The sequence below is a fragment of the Cynocephalus volans genome, chromosome 5 (genome assembly GCF_027409185.1).
Source record: "Cynocephalus volans isolate mCynVol1 chromosome 5, mCynVol1.pri, whole genome shotgun sequence".
NCBI lineage: Eukaryota > Metazoa > Chordata > Mammalia > Dermoptera > Cynocephalidae > Cynocephalus > Cynocephalus volans.
The window spans coordinates 43,697,456-43,710,171 of NC_084464.1; the positions used below are offsets into that span (position 1 = coordinate 43,697,456).

General features: G+C 51.6%; 1 protein-coding gene across 17 annotated transcripts; it reads right to left on the bottom strand.

The window, feature by feature from the left end:
* Positions 1-1,279: 1,279 nt before the first annotated feature.
* Positions 1,280-12,547, bottom strand: BAG6 (BAG cochaperone 6). Of its 17 annotated transcripts, none has more exons than XM_063097660.1 (26): positions 12,326-12,547; positions 11,554-11,674; positions 10,085-10,202; positions 9,774-9,970; positions 9,477-9,530; positions 9,244-9,318; positions 8,380-8,618; positions 7,737-7,866; positions 7,092-7,289; positions 6,630-6,882; positions 6,215-6,292; positions 6,004-6,111; positions 5,769-5,881; positions 5,590-5,677; positions 5,102-5,385; positions 4,398-4,689; positions 4,051-4,220; positions 3,804-3,857; positions 3,571-3,673; positions 3,356-3,480; positions 3,035-3,181; positions 2,870-2,929; positions 2,616-2,759; positions 2,424-2,531; positions 1,756-1,902; positions 1,280-1,465 (listed from the first exon to the last, which is right to left on the bottom strand). In XM_063097660.1, the coding sequence occupies exons 2-26, from the start codon at positions 11,659-11,661 to the stop codon at positions 1,370-1,372; spliced, it is 3,489 nt and encodes a 1,162-aa protein (XP_062953730.1). In that variant the 5' UTR covers positions 11,662-11,674; positions 12,326-12,547; the 3' UTR covers positions 1,280-1,369. The 17 variants fall into 17 exon arrangements, with proteins under 17 accessions (XP_062953730.1, XP_062953731.1, XP_062953728.1 ...); XM_063097661.1 differs by lacking the exon at positions 12,326-12,547 and adding an exon at positions 12,155-12,298 and having other exon boundaries at positions 5,590-5,674; XM_063097658.1 differs by lacking the exon at positions 12,326-12,547 and adding an exon at positions 12,155-12,298.
* Between the last annotated feature and the right edge of the window lie 169 nt (positions 12,548-12,716).

Here is a 12,716-nt window from a genome sequence, read left to right on the forward strand (position 1 = left end):
GGCCTCATTTCCCCTCCTCACCCTTCTCCTGGTCCCCTATCCCTGGGGCCGTTTGTTAAAAAAGAATAATAAAAGGATTAAAAAAAAATTTCCAAACTGATTTCGGGGATGGGTTCTTTGGTTGCCAAGTCTTAGGTCATAGCATGGTGCTCAGTGGTCTATAGAATAGTTTTGGTCAGGGAACTGTTACTTATTCCAGTAATCTGTTATAACAGGCTACCTCAAAACATAACCATTTATTGGGTCTCAAAGTTTTGTGAGTGGAGAATTTGGGCTGGGCTCAGGTGGGCAAATCTGCTTGTGCCAGCAAAGGAAGTAAGTTGGTTACCAGTCTGCAGCTGACAGCTGGCTGGTCCCAGTATGGCTCCTTTTGCACATCTGGGGCCTTGGTGGGACATCTGGAAGGTGGAACTCTACTGGTTCATTAACCAGTGTGTCCACATAGCTCCTCTAGCAGGATATTATGTGTCACTGTGCCAGTGTTCCAAGAGGTTAAGGTGGAAGTTGTAAAGCTTATGAACTGGCCTTAGAATGTCTATTCTACATTCTATTGGCCCAGCACTAAGCTAGTTAAAAGGGGAGGAGACATCAAGTGCATTTCGAAGGAATTAAGAATTTAGTGTTGGGCCAGCCCGTGGCTCACTCGGGAGAGTGCGGTGCTGGTAACACCAAGGCCCCGGGTTCGGATCCCATATACGGATGGCCGGTTCGCTCACTGGCTGAGCGTGGTGCTCACAACACCAAGTCAAGGGTTAAGATCCCCTTACCGGTCATCTTTTAGAAAAAAAAAAAAAAAAGAATTTAGTGTTATTACCACTTTTGGTCTCACAAACTAAGAGGAAACCCCTCTAAAGCTGTCATGGTCTCAATATCTGATAACATTTAACAGTGGCCTTGAACTGGGTAGACTCAGTTCCAGGGTTGTCAATCCAATCTGAATTTCATGTAGTACCATCACATACTAGTTATTCTAAACAACTTATTTGGGTCTGCAGCTGATTGAAAACTACGTGGTGTTTTGTTGGTTAATTTGATGGATCAATCAGAGTACACTGAGATATACTTCCATCTCAGAACTCAGGTTGTTTGTTTACATAATAAAATGCTTTTGCACAACAACCATTGATACAGGCTTGTGTTGTGCTACATGAACAACATAACAGTGCACATGTTACAACCTGTCTGGTATAGTTGGGTTCTTAGGGAGTATTTTTTTTAAAAGTTCATACAACATTAAGGGACTCAGACTACTTAATGAAGACAATTTAGAAACAAGAGAGCCAGGAAAATCCGACTTTTATTTCTTAAATACTGTGAGGAAGAGGGGGGGAAATGGTCCCCTGATGAGGAAGGGCCACAGAGCAAAGAGCTAGGGATCATCAGCAAAGGCCCGGTGGGTGTTAGGGAAGCGCTGGGGGCTGTAGTTCGGGTCTTCCTGCAGCCGTTTCTGTATATCAGACCGGAGCTAGAGAGAGCAAGCATGTTGGAGGAACACTAGCCAAGCTCCTATGATCCCAGCAAGCACACAAGGCCATCCCTTAGGAGTTAACACTTCCTCTCCACAACCAGCCATGCACTGTCAACCCAATATGGCATCACTGAGCCTTCCCAGATGCCACCAGGAAAAAACACTTTGAAAACATCAAGTGGTAGCCGCTGACTGACCAGTTCATCTCTGAAGGAATCCAAGAAAGAAGGACCCTAGCCCAACCCCTCCCGCTAGACCATCCCTATTCTGCTTCAAGGTGGGGGCACCTGCTGCCTGTAGCTCTCCTGAACCTCTGGTGCCTCCAGGTCCCGGCTCAGGCTCTCGGGGCTCGTCAGGGGCCGAGCTCCGGCTGCCTTAGCTGCCCGGCTCACGGCCTCTGAGAGAAGCAGCTGGGGGCCCTCACCCTGCATAGTCTGGAGGACATGGGATTGAGAGGGAAAAGAGGATCAACGTCAGATCCAGTGTCACCACCCAGCTCACCCTTTCCACGAGCAACCACTGAGTCTCCATGCTAATGGAGAGAAGGGAAATAGTCCACATTTGGTTTTGACAGCAGAAATGCCTTCCTAATTGGCTCTGACCACACACACAGTGTTTGAATGTGGTGAACTTGGCTCTTCAAAACATGAGGGGCAGAATGGGTCAAGCCACCCCATATTCAGAGCTAGCTAATCCACAAGAGGAAGCCCACCTTGAAGAGAAACGGGCCCTAGTCACATAGGGATCAGGCAGTTGATGGACTGCTAGCAAACATACTAAGGTACAGTACTGTGTGGTTATGCAACAACCATGAGCAAGTCTGAGTCCCAAAAAGGTTTCCTCATTAAATGAGGGAACTGAACTAAGAAGATCTCCTTCCAGCTCTAAATAGTTTGAGCATATACATGACAGGGGAACTAGGCTAAAGAGAGCCTCAGGGAAGAGGTAAACCAACCTTGCGTCTCTTGGCAGGCATACCACTGAGGTAGGCATCGCTCAGAGGGGGCTGCGGTTTCACCTTTCGTTGGCTCTGAATGTCCTGCTGGATAATAGGGACCCATTCCTGGGGAGGAAAAGAAAATTAGAAAGTAGTAACTCCCACAACTTTAAGCTGCCTTGACCCACTGGGTCACCTCCTGACACTTACTGGGGGAACTGCAGCTGCCCAAGGTTCTGTCTCTGCTGAAGCTCCATCTTGTTCATCTCGGGAGACCCCCTCAGGAGCAGGAGGTGGACCTCGGGACATGGCCTCTTCTGCTGTTGTTCCAGGGGCTGGGGAAGCATTCTCCCGCTGGGAGTCAGTTAACAGGAAGATCGAGGCTTCAGAATTCTTGGCCTCCAGCCCTTTCTCCCCCTGCCCTCCACTCCACATTATCTGGCCCCTCAGCCCCTCCTTGGTACCTGAGGCTCAGGGGAACTTCTTTCTGCTCCCTGAACTTCCATTGGCTCCTCAGGAAGTGGCTATGAAATTAGATAGCGAAGGAGAACAACACAAAAGGCCCTTTCAGATCTCTCTAGTTCCCTCAAGTCCCCTGACCCGAGTTGTTGGCCCATCAGGTCTCTTACCTGGGGTGGATCACCAACCCTGCGAACATATCTGAGGATGGCATCAGGGCCTACAGGCATATGCTCCAGTACCACCTGAAGCCTCAGTCCCATCATAGTGGTCAGCCAGCTCACCAAAGATGGATTCACACCACGAGACATACGACGCTGAGGGGCAGAAAGCAGACTTGGAACACAAAACCCTTACCCAGCTTTTGAAATAATCAGACCCAGGGTAAAGGACGGCAATTTGGAGAAAAAAAGTGAAAACTGCAGGACACAGAAGAGAACAGAAATCTGAGGAAATAAAAGGCTAGGGACCTGAGTCTGGATGGTGCTTACAATTCGGCCATTGATGACAGCAGCAAGCTCCATCTGCTGTCCCCCCAAGCAGTGCAGGTTCAGAGCCAGGCATTCAAACAGGCCCTGGTTACACAACTCCAACAACCGGGCTCCAAATCCACTGTCTGTGGGCAAGACAGAAGGAGGGAATGCTAGCACTCAGCAGCCCCACACCCCAATACACCCCACTCGCCCTGGCCTGGCTGGCCCCTGACCTGTGCAATGCAGCACGTGAGCAGCAATGCTATTAAATTGCTCTTGGAGAAATTCCAGGTTTGTCCGAATAATGTCCACACCTGGCTGAACCTGCACCAAAGACTGAGACAAGATGCACAAAGATCCCAAAATCAGCAACCCTGAGTGACTAGAGTGGAGGAAGAGGCAGTAGGGAACATCACCTACCCTGACCAGACCCAGGAGAGGAAGGGAACAGGGAAGGATTACTCACAAAACTCTCCCGCACATATTCTTCTAGCCCGGTGATCAATGTGTGGGTTGCCATCTACGGGGTGGTGGGGGGGAGGGTACAGCACAGGTTTAGTCCCAAGCCTTAGTCCTCAAGAGACTCCCCCGGCCCCACAACAAGTCCAGGGCTCAGGCTGGGGCAGTCACAGTTTTAGCTGACAGATAAGCAGAGGCAGGAATAAGGTACTAAAGGTGGGAAGAAGAGCTCTGGGCCCCAGGCCTTCATTTACCCGGATGTTACCAGGTGTGGGCTCCTGGCCACCCAGATAATGCTGGTGGAAGAAGGATCGCAGCTGAGGCTGGAGCCGCTGCAGTGGCTGGAAATGCCCATGGAGAAGCATCACCACGTCCACCATGGAAAAGTTCTGGCACAGGAGAGAAAGCAGGGCCCCAAAGAATCCTGGGGACAGAGGCAGAAGTTAGCAATGGTTCTGCAATGGCCTTTACCACTTGACTTGCCCACCCACCACCAGCCCGTCAGCTTCATCCCACTTTGGCAACACCCCTGAATAAAGGCCATCTACCTCCCCCTGGATGCCCCTTCCTGGAGAAGACCAAGACACCCTCTTTTGCTCACCAAGGGCCCCATCAGCCCCAGGCTCAAAGATGTTGCTGGATCCACTGAGGCGTTGAATGAAGGCAGCAATACTTTCACTGCTGCCAGCCCGAGCTCCCAAGGAGCCCAGCAGGGAACTCAGCACACCCTGAACCACTGAGGTAAAAAACTCCGGTGACAGGTTCTCAGGACCCAGGCCTCCAGGACTCCCTGCACCACCGGCAGGAGACCCTGGTGGGGGCATGGTCTGCTGCTCTGGGGCAGGGGGTGGCGGTGGAGGTGGTGGAGGTGGTGGAGGAGCTGTCTGTGTTGCCTGGCAGAGAAGGAATAAAGAACATAAGAGAAGGAATAAAGAACATAAGATGAGGTGAGAATAGGGACAAGGACAAAAACCATCAAAAGGGCACAAACTAATGGGACTGGGAAAATGGGAAGCTACATTCTGATCTTTACTCCTTAAAGAAGAATATTCGTGGATAGATATTCAACAGCAGTTAGACTAAGCAACTCTCTCTCTTCCTTAGAATGGGTTAAAGAGAAAGTAATGACAGTAATTACTACACTTTCTTTCTCTAAGGCTTGTTTTCCTCATCTCTAAAAAAGAGTTCAGAGTCAATGAATTCCCAGGATCCCTTCCCCTGACATGTCACTAGGGGCAACACGGCACCACTGCCTGGCTGGTGTGGAACAAGAAGGGTGAGAGAAAGGGCAAGCCAGCCACTCACCTGCAAGAAGTCAGTCATGCCTTGGAGAAAGGCAGGGACACCAGGCATCGCCACAGTGATAGTGGGAGAAGCCATGCCAGACCCTCCAGCCCCTGGCCCTGCAGGCCCCAACAGGTTACCCAAGAGCTGAGAGAACTGAAAATCAGTGGTGGAGGGTTGAGGAGGTGGAGGCTGGGCAGGCCCCCCAGGGGCAGGGCCAGCTGTGGTAGCTGTGTTGGTGGTACCGGCACTGGCCGAAGCAGTGGCAGGGGCTGGAGGTGGAGCCATTCCTGGTGTCCCCTGAGCTGTAAGAAACCAAAAGAAGAAAGCTGAAATCTGAAGAAAAACAAGACATTACAGCAGCCCCCTTCTGGTCTTTCCAACAGGAAAGCAAGAACCGAAAAAGTACGGGAAAAACTAGGAAGTGCTAGTGAGCAGACTAGGAAGTGGTTAGACTTTAGACTCGTGGAAATCTCTTAAGTTTGACATGGAGAAGAACAAGGACTCACCCACAAGGACAGGCTGCATAAGAAGCTGCCCCACAAGGCCGCTCACCATCTGAGCCAACGAGGCATTGGTACCGAGCCCAGCGCCCTGCTGGAGGAAGAGGCAGCGAAGATTTCAGTCCTGCCCTACACATGCGCTACCAGAGAATACTCTCCCCAGACTCTTCCCCACCCTTGCTCACCAGAGCCCCAGAGGCTGGGGGCCCCCCAGGATGGGAAGGCCGAGCCTGTGTAGGGGTGGGCCGAGCAATCACCACCCGGGTTGGAGCGGTCGGGAAGCCTGGCACCTGCTGTCCTGCGGGTGGCAGAGGAGACAGACCGAAGAGGGCTGAGGGCCAAGCCCTTGCCCACCAGCCAACTGCACCCGCCACCATGAACTATGCCCCACCTCCCAGGCCTCCCCTTCCAGGTCATTACCTGCGGCCGCGGAGGCAACAGCTGCCACCATGGCCTGATGAGTGATCTGGTGGGCGACGGCGTGCATGAACTCAGGGGGCAGGGAGGGCAGCTGGATGAGGGTGGAGCCTGGGGGGCGGGTCTGATGTAACCTTGAACCTGGACCCCTTCAACCCACCCACTCTCCCTTCTCTACCCAGAGCTCAGCCTGTTCTGATGCCCTCACTCTTACCCAGGGTCTGGCCATGACCAGGGGGTCCTAGGGGGCCAGTAGGAGCACTTGGAACACCACCAGGCTGTGTGCCAGAATCTGGGCAGGGAGACAGAGAGAGTGGCTCTGAGACAGGCGGGGCCAAGGCCAAACTATCCTCCTGAGATCAGCCGTCCTTCAGGCCCCCACTCCCCCGACCAGAAAGCCTGCCTTTCCTGCTATCTAGACAGGGACGACGTGCACTCTTCACCATGCAAACATATCCCCAAGGACAAAGCAGACCCCTCCTGCCCCTTCCCATGCATGCCAACTAAAGCTTCTGCTCTGGTCCCTCCGATACCACCTGCTTCTCCCTTCCCCACCCTGCTCCCTCACCCCTCAGCACCAACATCCTCATCATACTGCTCTTCCCTGCCAGTGACTCATCTTAACACACCTTGAATGTTCATGTGCATCATGACCACGGGTTCCACGCTCTGGTGGGAAATCCGGATAACCCTCGGGTGGCTGGCAGCTGGCTGGGGGGCTGGCCCTGGGGGTGGAGCCCCCTCGGTTGAGGACTCAACAGTGGTAGAAGATGGTGTGAGGGATGAGGCCTGCCCAGGACCAGGGGCAGGAGCCTCTGCATTGGGAGCCGGGGGGGGCCGAGTCCCGTTCCCCGTCATGGTCACAGTGGTCCCCACATTGATCTGGAAGAGAAACAGATGGGCAAAAGTGAGAAAAACACAAGAGTCTAGCTCAGAGCACTCCACAATACACCATTAAAGTCTCCCCCCACCCTTCATTGCTGTTTCCAAAGTCTCCTCCCTTTCTAACCTCCTTCATGCCCAGTGGCTACCCTGAATCATTCCACCAACACCCCTCCATTCTCCCTCAGGCCAGGGTCCCCCTGACCCACCTGGATGGGAATGGCTGCCTGCTGGAGCACCATGGGAGTGGTGTAGTGAGACATGGGCCGGACCACATGAAGGTGTCGTGGGGGCGCACAGGCCAAGTTGCAGCGCAGGTCAGAGAGCGCCACAAAGGTGTTGCCTAGAAGCCGCAGGCTCTCTCCCACCAAGTTGATCAATCGCTGGTCCTCCTCCCGGCCCTCGTGCTGTGTTCCCCAGCCAAACACAGAAAGGGAGAAAAATCAGGCTGGAATTTACCTCACTTACAAAAGCAATTCTAGAAATACCATGTGCTCTAAGCCTTCCATTATATCCTTGAAAGACCAAATCTTTACAAATAAGTTCTACTTCATACACATAAGGAATTCCCTATCAATAAAACAAACCCTGCAATGAATCAACAAGTCAGCATTGTCTAATCTCTTATACTTTATAAACTTCCTAATTCATTCATTTAGGGGTGCAAAGACAGTAAGTATAGCTACCTCCCCTGTAAGGGTGAAAAGATCACTTACTTACATGTCTAGAGGGAAACTGTTTTGTTGCAATGTGGTTTTGCTTTTGCAGGTGGGCGGGAGCTATCTGAATTTCAGTCTGTTCTGTTTTAAGAGTACCGGGGTGCATGGAAAGGACGGGACCATCAAAAGGCTCACATTGTTGTTGTAGTCAGTGGTGGCAGCAGCACCCAGAACCTCATAGTAGCGCTGCAGGAACGGCTGGAGGCGGATCTCCAGCCGCTGCAGTTCCTGGAGCACCTCGACATACTCCGCAGGGGAAGGATGGCTGTGAACAACCCCAAGGGGCAGTTAGCCAAGGCTTTCCCCAGGTTCCCAACCTTGCAGTCAGTAGGGAACACATCTACTCTCTCTCACTCTGGCCTCCCCAGACTACGGGCCTAATCCCTTCCTGGACTAGCAGAGCTTCTGTTCTTTATTCCCACTCACGGGAAGATGGGGAGAAGAAAACGAACTGCTCCCACCCTCTCCACCACAACCCTGTACCTACAATGGCAAGAAACTAACTCTCAAAAAGAGATGGGCCTGTATGAACCCAGTGGAAAGAATTTGATCAGGTTCAGGAGGCACCATTTGGATTTCCTTGCCCCAGGGAGAGCAGTGCTTCTGATCAGCTGCCAATCCTAACCTCTTTCACCTACATCGAGAGCCCCTCCTTGCCTCTCAACACTAACCCTACAAGTAAGACGTCCTGGCAATCCTTCCCCTCCATCATACCTTTCCTGGTCCTTGTACTTCACTTACTATCCCCCAACCCCCAAAGGTTCCCTCCATCTCTCACTTGGGTGTGTTTGTCTCTGGGGCAGGTGTTGGGCCCACTGGGGCTGGGCCAGAAGGGGTGAGCTCCGGGCTCTGGGCTGGGGCATGCTCCTCCACTTCTTCTGCCTCCATGGAATCCCGAGGAGGCGCTTCACTTTCGACTGGTTCTGATGCTTGAGAGCTCAAGGCTACTGGTTCCGGGGCCACAGTCGGTGTCTGTGGGGGCGGCTGAGTGTGCTGGGCTTGGGGCCCCCCTCGACACTGAAGGTGGAGGAAAGTCAGGATATCAAAGGCAGAATGAAACTGCTGCAGAGGACTGCTCAGGTCAAAGGAGACTGAGTGGAGCAGGTGCTCTGCCAAAGCTCCATGAAGGCGGGCTTTGCATATGCACCTTTGACTCTCTAGCAACCAGCACAAGACTGGCACACATTAGATGCACAATAAATGGCTGTAATATTTGTAAAAGAATTACTAGCAAACAGTAGGGCTTGTGGTTTCCTAACCTCCACAAGAAAAGAGAGAAAGGCCACAGAAAGAGAGAAAGGCTGCAGGTTGCAGCCGTCATGCAAACTAATCGAGTTAGTATATCCAAACATTGAATGTGATAATTAAGAAATTAAAAAATGTAGAATCCTTCTTTAACTGAAAAGAGATGCTATGAGTTATCTGACAAGTCTGAAACAAATTTCCCCAGATCCAGGCACCAAGAGGACTGACAGGGACAAGATAGCCTCACAAAGTTACTTTTTTTGCTCAAAAAAACAAAGATTGTAAAGAGAACAGATTAGGAAGGCAGAATCCTGTGGATGGTCCCCACTCCCAGGCTGAGAGAAAAGGGGGAGAAAGGGTGGTGAAAGAGAGACCCCAGCCTGCCTTGCCCTCTTACCTCCATCCGGGACAGTAAGGTCTGTATATCCCTGATCATGTGCTGAGCCATCACCAGCCGTACCCGGGGCTCACTCTACAAGAGAAGAATGATCAGAGCAGGTTTGAAATGCAGCCATAAGCTCAACCTCCTACTAAACCAGGTCCCAGCCTTCTCCTCAGCCAGGTCCACCCCCTCTTCATGGCCTCCTTCTCCCAGATCCCCTTCCCTGACCCTCCCAGGCCCCTCAATACCTGAATTGGGGCCTGTTCCATGTTGATGTGAACATCCACAGCAGAGCCGTCACTCTGGGGAAAGGGTAAGGGAAGTTGCTCTGGGAGAAGCCAAATACTAAGGCCTCCACACTTCCAACTCATTCTCTGGAGCCCCACCCCCTTTTTTCCTCAAAGACAGGCCAGTATCGGACCACAGAGCCCTCCATACCCAACCTAAGGACCAAGACACCTATCTTATGAGCTGCTACCCTACTACTACCACACCCAAAACTACCCCTCCCCACAAAAACCATACCATGTGGAACTCAAGCTTACAGGAAGATTGAAGGTTCCAACCATGACATAGCTGTTGGCATTCCGGTCATGAACAGAAGCCCCAGGCCCCCGAGTACCAGGCTGGGGTACCCCACCATGGGTGGCTGAAGCAGACCCTGTCCCAGAAGATGCCCCAGAAGGGAGCTGAGTCTGAGGAGGAGCCCGTTCTACCAGGTGGATAACCTTTCCCCCAACATCTGCAGAAAAAAAGACACACACCAAAACACTGTATGATCAGGGAAACCCATGGTCTCAGATCATCCCTCTGGACAACAGCCTCAATTTCTGAACTGCCGCCCCCACTCCCTTACTGTATTCCTGGAGCTTCTTATCATCTTGCAGAACTCGCCCCTGATAGATGAGTCGTTGTTTCTCAGAGGGAATGCTGACAGAGGCAGCAATATGCTCCTTAAACTCCTTTACGTTCATCTGCAAGGAAGAAGAGAGGAATCAGAGAATGAAGCAAAGAGGAAGAACAGAGAGACTTCCAGGCTTAAATCCCTATACAGGACGGTAGCTAAAAAAAGGATAACTGACTTGTGGAGGTAAGGGGTAAAACTGTCATAGAATCATTGGTCTTCATTGTGAGGTAATCATTATGCAAAACCCTGAACTAATACGATGCCTGTCAAAATACAAATAATAAACAAATCCCAGGTTACAGGCCCAGAAGAAAGTAACACACATGAGAAACAAAAAAGTCAACTCACATTCCCTTTTCTCCTTTTCTGGCTCCCAAGGGAATGTGTGTTTAGAAATACCAGTGACCCCTTCCCAAACACAAAATGATACCAAAAGTTTATAGTTTATTTGCTACAGACAACTCTGTAAATCTCAAAGATAAAAAACAATGGTGAGGACGATGGGGGGGAATGGGGTTAAGAAGGGAAGAATGACCAAGAAGATAAGAAAGGAGCAAAAAAGGAAAACATTTTTTCTTTTTTTTAAAAGATGACCAGTAAGGGAATCTTAACCCTTGACTTGGTGTTGTCAGCACCACGCTCTCTGAAGTGAGCTAACCAGCCATCCCTATATAGGGATCCGAACCCGTGGTCTTGGTGTTACCAGCACCACACTCTCCCGAGTGAGCCATGGGACGGCCCTGGAAAACATTTTTTCTAACTAGACAACTGACTCTTGGGAAGTTCCAGTGTCTACATACATCTAATCACAAAAAGCTACGTGATTTTCTCAAATTCACGTAATACCAGGCTTCAGAAAACCACAGACCAACCCGCTCACGATCCTGTCTCCCAGTACTACCAGAGTAAAGCTGTGTCCACAACATTAAGTTCAAGAGATTCAAATTATGGCACAAATAGTGGTAATTCCACTCAACGATCTATTAGGGCTCTACTTGCATTATGGGTACTGATTTCTAGTCTTTAAAAACACCGTACAGATTCAACCAATGTTTGTTTATAAGACACACTTGTCTGGGGTGCCTGTGTTATGTTTTCCTTCCCACAAGCAGGAGCTAAGTCTGCCCTTTTGGGCTGGGGTGCACCCATGATTACGGTATACAGATTCCTCCTTCCTCTGTATTTCCTTCTGCATTGAGTGCGATCAAGGTGGTGGAAGGCAGAACAAAATGTGCCTCATTCAATAGAAATCACACCTCACTCAACAAGAAACATCAGAAAATAGTCCATCTAGAATGTGAACAAAGAATTCAATGAAAAGAAAACGTGGGGACCAAAAAATCAGGCTCTTCCCTCAGTCTCAGAGGACTTCAAGAACAAGAGCTAATTGGTATCTTCCAGAAGTACTGGCGTCTCACCTGGGCCCCCACAATAAAGGTCCGAGTCTGAGAATCCAGGGTCTTCACCAACACCTCCAGGCTGTCAGGCTCCTCCATAGCGGTACTGGTGTTATCACTGGGCTCCATGGTGGGCAACTCTCTAAGGAAGAACGAAGGGAGGGAAGCCCAGTGTCGCCCGGAGAAGATTTTATATATCCGGAAGCCTCTCCAGCCTGAATCCCCGCCCCAAGATCTAAAAAGTTTCTCCCGTACAAGCGCACACTCTCATACCCGCCCCCATCCCCCTTCTGATTCCGGGGCACGGGTAGAGAAACACAAAGGGCAGGACATCAACGGCACACGGAGGTGAAGGACAGAGAAGTGGGAGGGGCTCCACAATGCCAATCACTATAAGGAAGGACCAGTCAGGTTAGGAAGCAGGGAAGGAAGGAAGCACGAGAAGAGACACCAGTGTCATCACCGGTCGCGATAGGACAAGGGCCCCAGAGGTCGGCAAATCCGGGGATAACGCGAGAGCTGGGATCGCGCCAGACCCTGCGGAGAAAGTGGTCTCGCGCACGCGCGCCACGCCCACCGAGCCCGCTTAAATCACTACAGACCCGACACAGCAGACACTCACAGGGGGCCGGGCCGGCTTGATGACTGCCCCCCTCTTCCGTCTTCCCTCGGTGTTCCAGCAGAGCGGCGCACCCAACACAGCCAAACACACACACATATACACACACCCGACTGACCCGCGGCTCCGCCCCCGATTTCCCCCACGATACCGTCACTTCCGGTCTCCCCTAACCTGCCACCGACGGCCACTTCCGTTTCCCCGATAGTATTTGGGGATCTCGAGGCGGTACTTCCGGTTCTCCCCAGGTCCCCAAGCTTTACTTTTGTGGGGCACGACGAGAAAGTCCGCAGCCCCAAAGAGTGAGTTCCTGGGGGTGAAACGGGCCGGGGCCGGCCTAGATGGGAGGAAGCCAAGCACCCGGAGGAGCCGCCACCGCCGTCACCCGGGGGACCGTGCTGCGCCTGCGTGAGTCGCATTACGCATGCGTACACTTAAGCACCTCCCACCTCCTCCGGCGGTGTTCACGTCTGTGCGCGCGCTTGAGTAATTGAAGCTTGAGGTGGCCACTACGAGGGCCTAAAAAAAAATTTACCAAACGGGACTCTACGACTGCCCCGAGAGA

What these genes read in the sequence shown, in the direction of transcription:
- BAG6 (XM_063097660.1), bottom strand. Translation starts at nt 11,661, where the DNA reads ATGGAGCCCAGTGATAACACCAGTACCGCTATGGAGGAGCCTGACAGC. An exon ending in AATATGTGCGGGAGAGTTTT is followed by an intron (nt 3,674 to 3,803) that starts GTGAGTAATCCT and finishes ATCTTGTCTCAG; the next exon opens with TCTTTGGTGCAGGTTCAGCC. An exon ending in TGCCTGCCAAGAGACGCAAG is followed by an intron (nt 1,903 to 2,423) that starts GTTGGTTTACCT and finishes CATGTCCTCCAG; the next exon opens with ACTATGCAGGGTGAGGGCCC.